We start from the raw sequence: 19,118 nt of genomic DNA, 5'->3' as shown, positions 1-19,118 counted from the left end.
ACGGCCGTGTGAAGTGCATGGACGATACCCCGCATCTACAACTACCAAGGGATCCCGGGTCCTCGAAAACCGTCTACCCGGGTGCTCGAAGGTGGCTTCGCTTGGATCACCCGTGGAGAAAACGCGGTGATCTGTTCAATGGTAAAGATGAGCCCGATGGACCCCCACGCCCGAGGAGCGGCGCGGAAATCGACGATCTTCCGAAAAATTGGAAGGAGTGCCCAGCGCCGGGAAAGAAGCGACCGAAGCCGAGCCGCTGCTCGGTGTATGGAAAGCGAGGTCTGTTTTCCACGACTTGGAGTATCGGAAGGTCCTCCACACGCCCCACAGCCTCGATGTCATGCACATTACGAAGAACGTTACCGAGAGTCCGCTTGGCACTCTTTGCAACTCGGAGAAGTCCAAGGATGGACCGAAAGCAAGATACGATCTTAAACATTTTGGCATCGGGAAAGATCTTCAAGCCCCCGATACCGACGATGATGATGATGATGATGATGATCGATCGACGGAAGGGACTCAACGTCTCCGTAAAAGGGCTAAGAAGAACGCGGTGCAGCTTCCCGCTGCTGCTTCTACAACGAGTCCGGAGGAGCTCGAGCAGTTTTCAGGTGCCTCCTAGGAGTGAAAGTTCCTCACGGTTACTCGGGGAATATAAGCAGATATCCGGACGTAGCGAAGAAGAGGTTCACCGGGATGAAGTCTCACGATTGCCACGTGCTAATGACGCGAGATACTTCCCGTTGCGATCCGAGGCATAATGGACGAGCACGTCCGTGATACGCTGTTTGGCCTATGCAACTTTTTTGACGTTATCACCGGGAAGTCGATCGGCGTGAGGCAGCTCAAGATGCTACGGGATGAGATCGTGGTGATACTATGTGAGCTCGAGATTTACTTCCCGCTCGCATTCTGTGATATATGCGTCCATCTCCTTCTCCATGTCGTTGAAGACATCAAGCAGCCTCGGCCCAACGTTCCTCCACAACATGATGCCTTTCGAAAGGCGGAACGGTGTCATGAAAGGATACGTTCGCAATAGGGCCCGTCCGGACGCAAGCATGGCCAAGGGGTTTCTAACCTACGAGTGCATCTCCTTCCGCAGAATTATCTAAGCACCGAGGACGACGAGGATCATGTTGGTCTACCACCCGGGACGCACCTCGGGAGGCTCGGCCGGAGTCGGTCACCGCGAGGGCTACCGCTCGGTCCATGTCGGCATTGAAAATCGACGCGACGACTTTGACGGGGCTCACCGGGTCGCGCTACAACACTTAAAACTGACCGAACCTTTCGTGCAAGAGCACAAAAGCATGGTCGAGCAGAATTACATCGATATGGGCCGGCCGAGGAAGATGGGAGACGTAACCAAAAAGCACAACTCCAGCTTCACGCGTTGGTTCAAGCAAACTCAAGCTGGTTGAAGCACGGAGAAATACGCCTTCTACCGAAGATGAAAAACTCATATACACCTTATCACAGGGACCCGCGCATAACGTAAGGACCTATCGAGGGTACGACATCAACGGTTACGGATTCTACACCGAGGAAAAGGACAGAAATAGTGAAAATCAAAACTCGGGAGTAACTATGCTTGTCATACGCCGATGACGAGACTAATGTCAAGGAAAGATTTTTTGGAAGGATCGAGGAGATATGGGAGCTCAATTACTCGTGGAGAGACGGTGCCAATGTTTCGTGTGAGATGGGCCAAGAAGGTCGAAAAAGAAGGCCGATATTTCACAACCATGGTTATACCCGATGCAAAATCGAAGAACGCATCCGCGAAAAATGAGCCATGGGTACTCGGTAGCCAAGTTGACCAATGCTTCTTCATCACCGATCCGTCGAGGCCTAGCCGTGTTGTCGTGAGGAGGGGCAAGAGGAGCATCATAGGAATGCAAGGAGACGCCAACGAGGAAGACTTGGACAAGAACGGTGACCCGAAGATGGAGGAGGAATTCGACGAGGCACTTCGACATGCCTACTACTAGTAAAGTAAGAAGGAAGACCTCCCTACCCTCTAAAGGTTGTCCATTCACGCGAAGAAATCTCAAGGTGGCCGGTATAAAGTATTCAACCGCCAACAACCGAAAGGGCAAGAAGATTGCGAAGAGACGGCGCTAGAGCTCGGAGCCGGGACGAAGAAGATCTTTTTTTGGTGTATGTGTGTGTGACAAGTACATGCATGTGTGTGTGAGAGAGACAAGAACATGTGTGTGTGAGACAAGTAATTTGTAATTGAAAATCTCTAGTAATTATTATTAAATGTTGTGTTGTTTCTTGAAAATGTAACAAAAACATTTTTAAAAAGGGAAAAAAGTAGGGGCAACCGGGGTTCGAACCTGGGTTACCCAAGCCTACCGAGTGGGCTTAACCACGGGCTAATGCTTGTGTTTACGACGGAACACATCATTAGCCCAGTTTGTTTACCAAGTCGGTAGATTACGTGGCGCACCTAGTACGCATGCGCCATAGAATTCCTTAATTCCGTGGCGCATGTCCCGCTTGGTGCGCCACGGAGTTAAGTAATTCTATGGCGCATGCACAACTAGGTGCGCCACGTAATTTACTGACTTGGTGAAATGAGCGGTTCGCTCTTCCCCCCATCTCTCTCTTCCCCACTCCCCACACTAGCAGTTTCTTCCCCGACAACGAGCCAACCCTAGCGCAACCACCGCCGCCACCAAGCGCCGCTGCCGCCGAGGAGGAGGAGGAAGGGGACCGCCACGCCGCCGCCGAGCAGGACGCCCAACCCCGAGCCGCCGCCGCAGATCAAGGAGGAGGAGGACCGCCACGCCGCCGCCGAGGACGTACCCGAGAAGGAGGCCGCCGCACATCGAGGAGGAGGAGGCCGCTGCACCTCGAGGAGGAAGAGGAGAGGCCACCGTCGTCGCTACCGTCACCATCGGTGAGCTTCCCTCCACCTTCCCCCTCCCCTCTTCCCTCCACCTTCCCCCTCCCCTCTTCCCTCCCCTCTCCCCTTCCCTCCACCTTCCCCCCTCCCGGCTAGGGTTCCTGCTAGTTAGGGTTCATTGGAGTTCATAGTCTTTGTTTGCAAATTGAAATGCTTTAGGGTTCCTGCTAGTTAGGGCGAATTCTCATGCTCATGCTCATGCTCACTAGAGATTTTAAAATGCTACTTGGTTGCAAATAAAGATTTTGAAATAAAGATTCTGCAATATTGTGGTCAAATGGAACGAAACAAGGGACAAAGCAACATGATTGATCCATCTATCAAATGCCTAATGCAAATGCAAATGAAAATGCCTAATGCTACTTGCAAATGAAGTAGGTACTTGGTTGATATAGCAATAAGTAGTATTTTTTAAATGAACAACCATATTGCAATTATCAAGTGCATGATTATGCCAATACTATTTAGTGTGTTACGGTAATTAAACCAGATGCATGCTTGCCATAAAGCTGCCATCGCTTATTGGTGCTGCTGTGGGCATGCTTGATGCTCATAACAATAATGAAATGAAAAAATGCTTGCTCATGCTCATGCTTGCCATAAATTGCTACTTGGTTCAAATTGCTTGTGATAGCAGCTTTTGTTTTCTTTATTCATTGCTTGTTGTTTGATTTTTGGGTGAGCTGGATGCTGCTTTATGAGTGACTAGTAATAAGTAAATGACTTATGTTGCTCATGTTGCTCTCCGGTTAATAAAATGAAATTGCATCATGCCGCTCTCCGGTTTGAAACTAATTTTTTGGTTGAAAATGAATGCAGTAGGAAATGCAAAATGAAATGGTAAGCAATTTATATAGTTGGTTTAGTTGGTTTAGATGAAATGCAAAATGCGGTAGCTAGCTAGGTTCATTTAGTTGATTTATGTTGGTTTAGATGAAATGGAAAATGCGGTAGCTTGGTTCATATATAGTTGTTGCTATATTAACTTTACTTCGCTTCCTTTTGGTCAAATGCATGCTACTGATCCAGGGTACATAAAAAATTGGAATGCTATTTAATTATATACTGGAATAATAGCATTTTCATTTGAAGTCACATGTTGGCGATAGCTACTCGGTTGGCTTGCTCTATAAGCTTGTATGCTTGTTTATGCTCTATAATGCTACTAGTACATGAAATGCTACTACTATTTGAATTCATTTAATGTACTCTGGTTTTTGTAGTGCTCCGAGGTTGTGTAGTGCTCTAGATTTGTAGTGCTCCGGGTGGTAGTGCTCCGGGTGGTAGTGCTCCGGATTTGTAGTGCTCCGGGTGGTAGTCATTGTTGTTGTACTTGCTCCAGCAGGTTTATGTTGGCTTTTGTTTGATGTATTGTAGATGGGCAAGTTTGTATGGTCGATATATGGTGGATATTTTTGCAGGGATTTCATTGAGTTGCCCATTTCTCCGAAGCGTTGATTAACTTCCGTTTCGGTTGAGAAATGGGCACTCCTACGTAGAAAAATTAGCAAAAGTCATGCCGAATTTTCTGGTTGACTTTTGTACTAACTTGTTGCCTCTTTTTAATGAAGTGCAAATAAACATGTCGGGCAACACTTCTAAGCCCAGGAGCCGGAACGATGAAGCGAGAGAGGCCAACAAGGACTTACGGGAGGGCTACGAGCAGCCCCGGAAGGCCGCCGCCGAGTCGCCCGACGATGAGGAAGAGGGCCGGGACGCCGCCTCCGAGGGAGAGGGCCGGGACACCGCCTCCGAGGGAGAGGGCCGGGGGCCGCCGCCGACACCGGCGACGATGACGATACCTGGGACGACGCCGCCCGGACCGGTGAAGAGACGGCCGGTGAAGAGAACGCGGCCAACCGCACGGAAGGTGATAGCGGCGGCAACCCTCGGGAGGGTAAGAAGAAGAGGACGGCGAGGAGGGCAAGGAGGGATCGGAGGCCGCAAGTGCTCGCCAACGTCACCGATCATTTCACGGTAGTCTCCGAAAGTGGCCTACCCTTGGAGCCTTCGTGGGTTGCCAAAGGGTACGGCATGCAACTAGGGTGCATCGTCCGGTGAAACCGTGCCGATCCTAACTCGGGACCTCGAAGCAAGGAGAACGAGGCTATCGCCCAATCCCTCCTCCGGAAGCTTCACCAACGATACACGTTCCCGGAGCCGTTAAATAAGAAGGTGGACTCTTTAGCTCTCACGAAGATGAGCACCGCCTTGAGCAGGCTGGAAGAACCGACTGAAGGGAAAGATCGAGGCCGGTGAAAGCCGGGAGAGGATAAGTAGCAAAGACCCGTCGCTCTCCTTAGAAGACTTTAATGCATTCAAGTCTTACTTACAGAGTGACGCTGTTAAAAAATGGACCGCTTGGGGGAAGAAAATGCGGGATTTGAACTTAGGGACCCACCATTGCGGAAGCGGCGGTTACCGAGGAAAACAGCCCACTTGGGACAAGGAGGATGCCGAGATGGTACGTTCGGGGAAAGAAAACCCCGGCACAAAATCCGGGATGAACGAGGCTAGGAACTTTGTCCGGTCCCGCTACTACTTAGGCCGGAAGACGGGGGAATTTATTACGGATCACGAAGACGTGAAGGGTTTCGAGAAGTACCTGGTAAGGATAGTTCTATATTATTTCGCTCATCTTATTAGGCAATGAAGCCAAATGGGCTAACCTTAAGTTCCTTTGTCTAAAGGATGAAGAGTTGACGAAGGCTGGCCCATCGTCCCAGGGGTCGACGGAACCGTGGGACACGCCTTTCAACAGGGCGATGAACAAGTACAAGGAGAGGGAGCCAGACAAGCCACCGACGTCGGCTGGCCGTGTGTCCGGCTTTGGCACAAGTATGAAGCTATCCGAGTACTACGGATCGGATGCCAAGACGAGAAAGTTGGAGAGGAGGTCATCGGCTAAGGATAAATCCGAGGTTCGAGGAGCTGAAGAAGAAGGTGGAGTCACTAGAGAAGCTGGTGGCCGAAAAGCTCGTGGAGAACACGGAGATGATGAACAAGTTATTGGACGAGAAGATCCGGCAGATCATCCCCCCTGGGTTGATTGAGGGGTTAGCTGCTTGGAATGCGGGAGGTCAAGTGGGGCCGATACATGTGCCCAGCCTTAGCGGCAGCAACTCAAGCTTCCACGTGTCGCCGACGGTGCCGCTCCACCCGACGCCGGCGTCGGGGCTCCACCAGACGCCGCCGCAGCTCCAACCGCCGCCGCAGCTCCAACCGGTCGCATCGACGCCCCCAACCGCCGCCCTTGTATCGACAGTAGCCGAGATCGACGCCATCAAGGAGGTAAACTCATTAGTTACTCCTTCGCGTCATCTTCTTTAACTATATATGCCTTTCGTGATCTGCCATCTCACGATGCCCAACATGGCGCCCCGACTCGGGATGAACAATGCATACTTACGCAAACGGTGGAGCCCGGCGGCAAGTTGGTGGAAGTTGCTAGCGGCTTTGTCATGGCTTCCCGCGTTATGCACGGCGCTACATTGACGGAAGACGTGGCGAAGGTCAAGTTGGTAATGGTAGTGCCGGAGTACCGCTACGCCATCCCCCCTTTCAACCTCCGGGCACAGAAGAAGGCGAGGTTTTGCCCCTTGGGGATTGCACCTCATGGCTTATGAAATGGCCGAAGAACCAGATTCGTGGGGGGGGGGGTCTTCCGAGTTGTAAGAGAAGCACCGGCGCCACCTCCCCTATCATCCGGCCCAAGATCGCCAACGCCGACGACACCCTTAAGGAAACGGCGGTCGCCGCCCCCACTACCCTGAAGGAACCGACGGTCGCCGCCGCCACCCGGAAGGAACCGACGATCGTCGTCACCACCAGACGCCACAAACGGTTGTTGGGAGCGCTACCGCAACGACCGCCTACTAGACGCACGGTACGCCAAGCGGCGGCATCGCAACCGCCACCACCTAAGGTCCAGGACATGGCGCCACTTGATGGCAATGATGTAGATGATGATGATGACATCGATGCCTACATCAACACTGGCGCCTGCAGCCAAGATATGTACATGCCTCCTATGGATGAACAAGCCTTCCGCACACACGGCGATCAACTTAGTCGTCCCCCTACGGTCCACGAGCGGCGCTCGGTCTTCACGGGTCTTTCTCAAGACACTCCTCCGGAGGCTAGCAATCCAGCTCAAGTCAAGCCTGCTACCGTTTTCAGCCCTAACACGCTGCGTAAGACGATCATCGGGGATCCACCCAAATCAACCCCGAGCAACCTCGGAAGCACCACCAGCACCCGAAGCACCACCATCGGCACCACAAGCACCCCCGATGAGGTCAAGTGAAGAAGGGAAGGAAGAGAGAGCCAAGAAGGGCGCATCTTCGAGCCAGCCTCGCTCCTAAGAGGATCCGGGCCGACGACATGGTACCACCTACACCGGATGGCTTGCCCCGGTGTCATGAAGCCAGTAAACCTATACCGCCTCCGGACATGGAACACCTCGCAAGTGGACAAATGCTCCCTTTGCGAGCACTCTATTCATTATCAAGAGAGCGTCCTTCTTAAAGAAAAGGATCCAAATTACCCGGTGTTCTCGGTCAAGGTGCCGTCCAACCAGAACTTCGTCAATGAAGACCCCGCGGATATCTTCTTCATAGAGTTCGAGGACGTCTTCAATCTATTTCACTCGAAACGGCTCGACTATAACTTGGTCCGCCTATACGCGATTAATCTTCGGATGAAGATCAACGAGAGAGAGACCCCGCCACATCGCGGTAGCGGATCCCTACTACATGCGCGATAGCCAGCTCCGGGACGGCTCAAGGACACGGACCAAGGCGGTGCGGTACCTCCGAACTTCATGCTCATGCACAAAGAGAGCAACACCATTCTTCTGCCTGTCTTTCCCGAGTAAGTACACATCCGCTCACGGCCGTCGTAACTTATGCTTTCTTATATATTTCTTCCATTGCCGATCATTTCCAACATTCCATTTCAATTGCATGTGTTGAGCAGGGACAAATACTGCACACTCATCATCCTAGATCCAAAGTGGTCACTAGCCCGAGTATTTCGACTCGTCGAGTACGACGACGAAGAAAGACTACACGAGAATAAGGGGTGTTCTCGATGAGGCTATCCTTGGCTACTCCAAAAGTGGAGGCACCTTCGACAAGAATGGGCAACATATCGGGCCGGACACTAAAAAGATCGGGTTCAAGCACGTGATCAACTTCCCTTGTATCAAGCAGCCAGCTAGCGGCATTAAGGAGGCCTTCTATGTCCTCCATCACCTTAAAGGGTTTGTCGAGGATGCGAGAGATGATGTCTCTGCCACCTAGTAAGCGAGACCCCATTAAAATGTCGAGGGAAATCAGTGATGATGATCTTAGAGAAGACTTCCATCGCATCCAAGTAAAGCTCTCGGAAATTATCTTACAAGATGTATCCAACGGATCGGGGCTCTTACACGTAGCCAGAGCGTTGCCTAAGAGGGATATCGAAGAACGCCTACATAAGCGGGGTGATGGAAGGACGTGGACGACGAAGGACTTGTACAAGCCGTTCCCGGAGCCGGTCAAGAAGACGTCTCGTTGGCCAGAGGCCGGTGTGCCTAGCATTACTTTGAATCGATAGACAATTTGCACCGTGTTGTAAACTAAACTTGCTTAATTTGCTCGAAACGGTGGTCGTCGTTGTTGGACTTCGAGTTACTATTGTAGTCGTTATCGTTGAACCATATTACTTATGTGATACCGATGCTATATTTCTTTTAGGTTTATTATTATTTCCTTGCTTTAATTCTTGTGAATATGTATGCATGTGAACCCTCTAACTCTTTCCATTGCGTTATATACTAATATGCCTTGTGTCCATAGAGATGACGTACTACGTCGTGTTCGAGGGAGGGTTCCAGGAGTGTACGAGGAGTGGGAGGAGTGCAAGAAACAGGTGCACAAGTTCAGCGGCAAGCTGCTACAAAGGGTACCCGACTAGACACGAGGCGGTTGCCAAGTGGAGGGCGCACCAAGCTAACAAGAGCAAGATGAAGACCTTCCTTGTGCTCTCGCTCTTGCTCACCATCGTCGCGGCGGTACTCTATTTCATCCTAGTGTAGGCGGCGGCCGGTGTCACTTCGTTTGTATCTAGAGATGATGAGAACTTTCTTAATTTGCATGGATTATGAGTTGTATGGAGCTATATGTATAACTCGATCGGGCTCTAAGTAATGTGATGATGATGTGATGATTATATATGTCCATATTATATCTGTCTATATTATATCAGTATATAACCTGTATACGGTGTATAAAACCAGTATAAAACCTGTATAATACACCGGGGAGCACAAAATCGAGTATACACGTACATAGTTCCGTGGCGCACCAAAAAATAATTCCGTGGCGCACTTGTTTACGTGGCGCAGCTACACCACATGCGCCACGGAACTACTTATTTACGTGGCGCACCTGGCCCGGTGCGCCACGAAACCTTATTTACGTGGCGCACGACCAGGTGCGCCACAGAAAGCTTATTTTTGTGGCGACGTTTCTGTGGCGCACCTCCCATGCGCCACAGAAGCCATTTTTGGTGCGCCACTGATGAGGCTTTTCCTACTAGTGTATTACTCTATGTTGACAATTATCCATGAGATATACATGTTACAAGTTGAAAGAAACCGCTGAAACTTAATCTTACTTTGTGTTGTTTCAATACCTTTACTTTGATTTATTGCTTTATGAGTTAACTCTTATGCAAGACTTATTGATGCTTGTCTTGAAGTACTATTCATGAAAAGTCTTTGCTTTATGATTCACTTGTTTACTCATGTCATTACCATTGTTTTGATCGCTGCATTCATTACATATGCTTACAAATAGTATGATCAAGGTTATGATGGCATGTCACTTCAGAAAATATCTTTGTTATCGTTTTACCTGCTCGGGACGAGCAGAACTAAGCTTGGGGATGCTGATAAGTCTCCGACGTATCGATAATTTCTTATGTTCCATGCCATATTATTGATGATACCTACATGTTTTATGCACACTTTATGTCATATTCGTGCATTTTACGGAACTAACCTATTAACAAGATGCCGAAGTGCCGATTCTTGTTTTCTGCTGTTTTTGGTTTCAGGAATCCTAGTAACGAAATATTCTCGGAATTGGACGAAATCAAGACCCAGGGTCCTATTTTGCCACGAACCTTCCAGAAGACCGAAAGGGAGTCGAAGTGGGGCCACCACCATAGGGCGGCGCGGCCCGGGCCTTGGCCGCGCCGACCTGTGGCGTGGGGCCCTCGTGTGGCCCCCCCACGTTGCCCTTCCGCCTACTTAAAGCCTCCGTCGCGAAACCCCTGATGCGAAAAACCACGATACGGAAAACCTTCCAGAGACGCCGCCGCCAATCCCATCTCGGGGATTACGGAGATCTCCTCCGGCACCCCTGCCGGAGAGGGGATTCATCTCCCGGGAGGACTCTACACCGCCATGGTCGCCTCCGGAGTGATGAGTGAGTAGTTCACCCCTGGACTATGGGTCCATAGCAATAGCTAGATGGTTGTCTTCTCCTCATTGTACTTCATTGTTGGATCTTGTGAGCTGCCTAACATGATCAAGATCATCTATCTGTAATGCTATATGTTGTGTTTGTCGGGATCCGATGGATAGAGAATACCATGTTATGTTAATTATCAAGTTATTACATATGTGTTGTTTATGATCTTGCATTCTCTCCGTTATTAGTAGAGGCTCGGCCAAGTTTTTGCTCTTAACTCCAAGAGGGAGTATTTATGCTCGATAGTGGGTTCATGCCCGCATTGACACCGGGACAGAGTGATGAAAAGTTCTAAGGTTGTGTTGTCTTGTTGCCACTAGGGATAAAACATTGGCGCTATGTCCGAGGATGTAGTTGTTGATTATATTACGCACCATACTTAATGCAATTGTCTCGTTGTTTAGCAACTTAATACTCGGAAGGGGTTCGGACGATAACCTCGAAGGTGGACTTTTTAGGCATAGATGCGGTTGGATGGTGGTCTATGTACTTTGTCGTAATGCCCAATTAAATCTCACTATACTTATCATGACATGTATGTGCATTGTTATGCCCTCTCTATTTGTCAATTGCCCGACTGTAATTTGTTCACCCAACATGCTTTTATCTTATGGGAGAGACACCTCTAGTGAACTGTGGACCCCGGTCCATTCTTTTATACTCGAAATACAAATCTGCTTGCAATACTTGTTTTACTCGTTTTCTCTCGCAAACAATCATCTTCCACACAATACGGTTAATCCTTTGTTACAGCAAGCCGGTGAGATTGACAACCTCAGCTGTTTCGTTGGGGCAAAGTACTTTGGTTGTGTTGTGCGGGTTCCACGTTGGCGCCGGAATCCCCGGTGTTGCGCCGCACTACATCCCGCCGCCATCAACCTTCAACGTGCTTCTTGGCTCCTCCTGGTTCGATAAACCTTGGTTTCTTTCTGAGGGAAAACTTGCTGCTGTGCACATCATACCTTCCTCTTGGGGTTCCCAACGAACGTGTGAAATACACGCCATCAATGTGTTCCTGGTAGTGGTCATCCTCTAACATAATGTTGCATTTTTCCTCATCCTACTAAGCACCGCTCAGATCTACGAGCTTGCTAATATGGAACCACCTCAGCGTCCACGTCCTCGGATGATTGTATACCTGAGTAGAAGCCACCTCATCTCCACAATGCTCAAACATAGCCTTGGAAATATCAGGTAGGTGGACCTCTTTGAACCCTTTGTCAGTACGAACACTGATTTTGGTGAGCTCGCACTCCTTCTCTAGCATGAAGGAGGCCTGGTAGGGCAGCCATTTCTTGGGTGGCTTTCGGGAGACAGCATTGAGGGTAGCATTGAGGGTGGCTCTGGGGAAACATCATAATAGAGTGTTCACATTAGGCCAGGCCCAAAGCTGCTTTGACGCGCGCACCATCCAGAACGAGGTGTGAGCCCAATAAACCAATCAGCCATTTTGGAGCCTTGAGGGCCTGGTTGGACTCCATGTGGCCTACCAATCGGGCTCCATGCAATGCATGAGAGGCAGCCTACGATCGACCAAGGGATTCAGCAGCTCAGCTCCCATGTTTTAATCTCCAATTACACCACGACAAATCAAGCTAGCCTACACGTGGTGATACAAGGATATCATGTGGTCGATCTCCCGATTGTCGTCGCGTCCTGTCGGCAGGTGATCGATGCACTCGACCAGCTGGCGACATGTCTCGTGTGTTTCACTTATTTTATCCATGTCTTTGGTCGCACCTAGTTCACAAGGAATGAGGGCATTTGTATGGGCTTGACGTAAACGAATCAACGCCATCCGTTTTGGCCCGTGCGGATAGGAGGACAACGAGAACCCAACCCAGCAGCTCAACCCAAGCGAGCCAACATGTTGAGGGCAGTCCATTTTAACTTTTAAGCCTAAAGTTGGGATCAAAAATGAGTCTCCGCAAACACGGTTGGAACTGCGCAAATGTCCTCCCTCAGCCGCCTTGGGCTTGCCTTGAATCGGCCACTGCCGCTTCGCCTCTTGCAAGCCCTATTCTCACTGCCTCGCCATCAATGGCCCGCTTCGGCTTCATAGGCCGCGCCAGGACTGGCAGGTTGTCGGCTTCTGCGTCTCCATCAATGGCGTGAGTGCTTGGAATCCAATGATGGCATTGATGGCAACCTTCTCCACTTTCTTTTTAAGGCCAACAGCCTCAACCCCCCCCCCCCCACCACCACCATTGCCAATCTCGCCCCTCCTTTCCCCGTAGCACCACCAATACCACCTAGAGACGACAATGGGAAGGGATCCTAGGAGAGGAGGAATCCCAAGAATGACCACGAGACCGGGCGGTGTGGGACGCACTCCTCTATGATGACGAGTATTACTACAGCCGAGTGGGACCTCTTCTTTGGCGGGGAGATCCCGAGTGAGGAGGTACGGGACGACACTGACGACTCGCTGTGCTACCTCGCAACTTGGTGGAGACGGACAATGAAGAGGGCATGGAGGAACAACTCCACCACATCCTGCCAGGGTTGGACGAGTAGGAGGCATTCAGACTTGGTGTCAAGGACTACAAGTTGCAGGAGGTGGCGGAGTGACAGGGACTTGGCATGCAGCTGCACGAGTCGTCTCACGCTCAGAGGCATCCTGCCACTCCACAGAGTCGGTCACCGGCCCCTCGAGCGCATGCACCACCTCCCAATACCATGGTCGCCATGGCAGCAGTGGTGCTCACATGCACTAGCCCCTCCAGCGGCTGCATTCCCTCAACCAACACCAGCAGCCGATTGGCTGTGGGAAATGCCGGTGCTCGTAGACCTGACCAAGGACGACAAGAAGCAGTAGGTAGGCCGAGGGTTTTAGCAAGTTTACTTATTTCGTATGTGTTGTTTAATTTCTTTTTCTACTATGTAAATGAAGATAGAAATTTATAAATTTATTTTAAAAAAAGCATCGGATCATTTGGGCTACCCGACTCAAACAGACAAACGTGACGAGACGGCCAAATTGAGTATCCGCGACTGACCTAAACAAATTAGAACAAACACATTTAGTATCTAAAATGGGTAGCGCCACCGCTAGAGATGCGGTGAGTGATGTTAAGATGCGGTAGCTGGGACGCACAAAAGGCTGTCGCGACTTGTGAGCCGTATCACATTCATATCCTCTTGATGTGCTCTACAGCTCGACCATTCCCGTTCGCGAAACAGGAGAAACCAATGGGGAAAACAGCAAGTCGCGGAAACAGAGGTAGGGGAAACTTATGTAAAGCTGATACGCGGTTTCGGCCGTGAGTCCTTCACGACGGCGAACGAAACCTACATTCGCGGGAAAAAGTATACTTTAGATAATACCGTATACGTACGATGCATCTCCACTACTAATAAAAGAGCAAACGTGAATTTTTCTAAAGCCACACCAATAACTTTACACCGACTGCTTACCACCACACAATTAGACACACTAAACTTAATCTAACCGTCAACAATAATCTTTGTGTACACTTGGCATTTTACTTTGACTGACCATGCTCCACCTCCACCGGTCCATCCATCCATCTCCACAAAAGGAAACTCCACACAAGGAATATGAAATCACAGTCCCACGATCACATCCTACAATTATGCAAGAAATTAATGCAAAATAGGAAACTTCGCGATCTTATTCACCCTTGGCCCAGACGACGCCCTGCCTTGCGTCTCACCATTATTAGACGTCTCCCAGCAGTCCGTCGCGGCGACGTCCAAGCCGCACGACGCCGGCCCAGCAGTCCGTCGCCTCCTGCGTGGCAACGTCCAAGCCACACCGTCAGACGCCGCCCAAGGGCCCGTCGCCTCCTGCACGGTGACGTCCAAGCCGCACCGTCGCCTCGCTGCACAGCGACCTCGCCGCCCTACATCGCACTTGACGCTCCTCCTTCACCCATCGCTGCGGACTAAATTAACATCCCTGCAACTTCTTCTCAATAAATATTCAATTTTATCCCTTCTTGGAGTTTCGATTTTTTTCTTAAATTTTTCTTCTGTACATCGATTCTAATCTATCGCGGTGTTGGGCGGCGACGGCTTGTTGATGATTATCGTGTGGTTCTCTCGGTGTGTGCAGCAAAATGGAGTATGAACGCAGGGTGAATACTTCTCCGGGAGGGGCAGTTCCAGGCCAAGTACGCCATTGAGGTATCAAGGTGAGATTCATTATTTTAATTTCTTTGGGAGGGGATCACATGTCCAAAGCGTCGAACTGCGGAAAGTCTGTGGCTATATAGCTTTGGGACAGAGGGTGTCTTGATTCTTAGCTGAGGCCAATGTGCAACATCGCTGAATGTAAGTAGCAATTAGGTTGTCTATCCTCCTGATATGGATTGCAGCTAGGCTCTACCCTGACCGGATTAAATACTAAGGGTGGTGTTGTCTTGGCTGGTGAGAAACGTGTGACCTCATTGTTGCCGGTAATTGCATCTTCACGTACTAATTCTTTTTTTGTTCAATTATATGATTGATAACACTGCATTTGACTATTAGTTGCAAGCCTTGCTGACTGAACTTATTCACGGCGAACTTCCTCTTTACTGATGATGATCCTTGAGACATGAATGATACTCCTTAGCACTCTTGTGAGTTTATTTATACAATATTTCTTTTTGTTCCAAGTTTCAACAATACATGTTTATTTTTTATTGTTGTTCAGGCTAATACATTCCCTACAATGTGCTATTTCAAGAAGAGATGTGACTGTGTATTATGTCTGGATCATTTCAGATCATCCAAAATTATAGGAGATGCAAAAGTTCATTTATGAAATCAATTGTATTTTGCATTATCAATTACAATGTGTATTCTGCAGTTTCACACTTAGCAAGCACATCAATAGAAGATGCACATTGTACATGTTGTTATTTTCTAGGAATCCCAATAAGTTATTATAGACAATTTAGCCATTCCACAAAAAACTATGCTGGATTATCAGTTCTTATGATGGATTATCAGCAGTGTATGGTGGATCTTGTTGATATTATCAAATCCGATAGCATGGTTCCTTTGTTGTACATGAACCTCCATGCATAATTGTTCTGTGAGGGCCGCATCAATGCTCTGCTGGTGTTATATGTTGCACTATGTAATACTCCCTGGGTCCCAAAATATAAGATGTCTAAGATTAATCAAAACTTAAATCATCCTAACTTTGACCAAACATTGAGGAAAAAATACCCATATCTACAATATTAAATGGTACTTCGAGAAAATGTACTTTATGGTGAATATATTGATATTGATTTAGTATTGTAGATGTTTATATTATTTTTTTACAAATTTGATCAAAGTTAGAAGACGTTGATTTTTGACTAACCTTAGGTGCCTTACATTTTGAGACGGAGGGAGTAGGTTGCATCTAGGGATGATTTTTTTTTGAAAGCACCATTCCATCAATAGTCAAATGATTTATGACTTGATACTTATGAGCATCTCCTTATGTTAAACTCTTGGTACTACTTTTAGACAATGTTTCACTGTATATAGTTAAGAGTTATTCCTTTGATCAGGCTAAGCTTATAAAATAACGGTGGAAATTGCTTACTCCTAAAACCAAAGATGGTGGTGGTGGTTTTGCTGGCGAGGGATTCAACTTGGAAAAGAGTGGAGATGCACGTGTTGTTTATGGGGTTTCAATCGTCGGGAAATCAAGATTGTTGAAGATATGATGTGCTTGTGAGATCACAAAAGGTGTGATAAAGGAGTAATACAACAGCTACAACCATGTTTTATGTAACCTACATTCAATCCTTATCCATTGGATTTGGTTATTATGGATGGACAAGATTGATTGTGTTAATCAGAGCTGTGTCAAACCTAAGTTGTGCACATGACTGGAATGGTCTACATGGACAAATGATCGATTTGTTCAATTAACACATGGATATACTTTTTTTTGTCATGCAAGTTATAAAAAATACATTAACATCTTATACGAGATGACTTCTATTCAAAATGATTGCTCCAATCCAAATCATTACATACGCAGGATAAGAGATTTGTGGATTGACATTATAAGCTTTGTGTATTCAAACTTTGAATTTGCGATATGCATTTAAATTTTAAATTTGAGACGTGCATTGCACGTGCAAGCTTACTAGTATCCAAAACAACCGGCGGCGATGCGCTCGGTTCGCCGTCGAGTCAGCGCCCACGCGCCACCCCCAGCCGACAGTTTTTTTTTTATTGCACGGAATCGTCACCTGCCGTCCTGGTTAAGCTACATTAGCCTAGTGCGTGGACTTTGCGACGCGATCCCTGTGGATATCGTGTTTTGCAGACACAGCTGAGCCTTTTCTTTCTTGGAGGAGAGGCCATGCGATTGTGCACATCTTTTCAGCGTTACAATTAATTGATGGAAATTCATCTGGTTGACTTGGAATTAAAAAGTGTTTGCAAGGTAAGTTGACCTCAACAAAATATTAACTAATTGCAGAGCTATATGTTACAAAAATAAACTACTCCGTTCGTCGGTCCTATAAATGAGTCTCAACTTTGTTAAAATATGGAAATATTTTAAAAAAGTTGAGACATCTTTTTGTAAACGGAGGGAATGCTAAAATCGGTTGCCTCATATTTATCTAGTTATTTGTTGCAGGGCGGACCACACATAGTTGTTAAGGTGGATACCATCACGGCATCATGGTGGAGCTAAGCGCTCACAAAGTTGGTAGGACGTGTGAGACATTCTAGATGCATGCGGTAGGCGTGTCTAGACCAGACGTCGCGGGTGGTGGAAGATGTGGCCAAAACCTCAGGGTGCATTGTCGTTTGTCGTAGGTTGAATCCCAAAAAGAAAAGGCCCCTGCCCCAATGCAGGCATCACCAAACTCCATCATCAAACATCGTTATTAGCCATCTGCTTTCTGCAAATATCTAGGCGAGATATCTTAATGTAGTTGATTATATTTTCCAACAAAGTAAATTTCAATAAACCATCATAATCGAGATTATGACTGCTCATAACCACCACTTTATTGATGTTTTACTGAAAGACACCACAATTGAAATAGGGAGTTGCCCACAACCTAACTAGATGTTTCAAGTATATATATATATGGACTCGCGATTCCATGAAAGGTCTAAAAAGAATCAACAAAATGAGGAATGATTTCTTGTGTGAACTATTAAAATGTTGGAGCAACTAACTAACCTCTTAGCTTTGGGCTTTCCTTGAAAATTCGATGTTTCTAGAAAATATGAAATAATTTTGGAGTATCATGAATGGTCTCCCGAGTGGACTATCAAAATTTCAGCTAAACTGATTAACTATTTTCTAAAAAAAAGGAATTTCAAGGGTGACAGAACCACCAATCCACACTAGAAACCATCCATTTAGATTATCTGCAATAGCCGATTTGAATAGCGGTGATTTTTAGTTGAATGTTAATGAAGTGGTAGTTATGAGATACCTAGCTCTAGTGGTGATGATTTTGTAAATGAGAAAGGATTGGCTGGATAGATATTATTGTGGTCACGGATGGAGGAAATAATATACACATAAGTTTCGAAGTACGGACACTATATGACACAAACGCAGACTTTTTTTTAGTCGAAAAGAAAGGAACGAGTCCTCGAGAGTAACAAGCTCGCAATAACACAAAGCAAAGGGAGCGAAATGTCAAATGTACTTCGTAGTTCAATTCGTTTCCGAAATTCAAGCTTGTCTTTCCATCCTATTGTCCACCATGTTTGCCGCATCGCCTATAAAGGCGTCTTTTTTCCAGTCTCCTCGTCACCAAATACCAATCCATTCCATTCGTATACACAAACCGTTGATGGGATCAGGCCTTTCTCACAATCACCGGAGCAGCGTCTCGCCTCAGCAGCAGCCGTCGTCGGCCCGCGTCATCGCCGCCGACGGCTCGCTGACCGATTTCCCTGCCTCCACCTCCCCTATCAGCGTCTCCGACGTTCTCGGCGATAATGCGGGACGCCGGTTCTTCATGTGCAGCTCCGACGCGCTCTACTTCGACGAGGACGTGCCGGCGCTCAGCGGCGGCGAGCTGCTCCGGCCCGGCCAGATATACTTCGTGCTCCCCGCGGCCATGCTTCGAAGGCCCCTCTCGAGCGCCGACATGGCAAACATGGCGGTGCGCGCGAGCGAGGCAATCGCGACGGCGAGAGCACGGCCAGCGCGCGGCGTCAGGAAGGCGCGCGTCACGCCGGTGCAAGCCGAGAGCGAACCTGGTAATGTCGACGGCCGAGTCAACGAGAAGCTGAACGAGAGGACACTGGGGGAGGACTCTCTGACAGGTTCGGGTAGTCCGACGAGAAATGGCAAGAGGCTGGCGGTGGCAGCGTTTCCGCCGGCGAAGAGGTTGCTCACGCCGCTGGGCACCATCGCTGAGTGATGAAATGGTGAAGGAACACCATCAAGCGATGCCTGGGTGATACAATGGTCCGAAAATATTAGATTTGTTGATAGTTCTTTGTTTTCTTGCTGCTAAATTTTGATTAACGATTTTTTCTATGCAAGTTGTATTGAAGAGTTAAAGGTTCGGAAGAGATGAAAAACATATACTAGATAAAGGTGTCGTTTGGTCAATCTGCTATAGTGCAGTTGTACATGTATTTGACGATAAATGGAAATGGAATTTTTATTTTTGAAACAAGGGCAAAAGCTTTGTCCATTCATTGATTAAGAAAAGAGTTTTACAAGAAAGTAAAAGGTTTAA

At 48.0% G+C, this 19,118-nt stretch overlaps 1 protein-coding gene across 1 annotated transcript; it reads left to right on the top strand.

Annotated features, from left to right (window-relative positions):
• Nucleotides 1-18,218: 18,218 nt before the first annotated feature.
• On the top strand, nucleotides 18,219-18,794 carry LOC124659781. The gene has a single exon (XM_047197594.1). The coding sequence runs from the start codon at nucleotides 18,219-18,221 to the stop codon at nucleotides 18,792-18,794; it is 576 nt and encodes a 191-aa protein (XP_047053550.1).
• The last annotated feature ends 324 nt before the right edge of the window (nucleotides 18,795-19,118 follow it).

This window comes from Lolium rigidum, chromosome 1, assembly GCF_022539505.1.
Source record: "Lolium rigidum isolate FL_2022 chromosome 1, APGP_CSIRO_Lrig_0.1, whole genome shotgun sequence".
NCBI lineage: Eukaryota > Viridiplantae > Streptophyta > Magnoliopsida > Poales > Poaceae > Lolium > Lolium rigidum.
This window is presented reverse-complemented; position numbering and strand designations above follow the sequence as displayed.

Bases quoted from the DNA above. Each gene is read 5' to 3' on its own strand.
- LOC124659781 (XM_047197594.1), top strand. From the start codon at position 18,219: ATGGGATCAGGCCTTTCTCACAATCACCGGAGCAGCGTCTCGCCTCAG.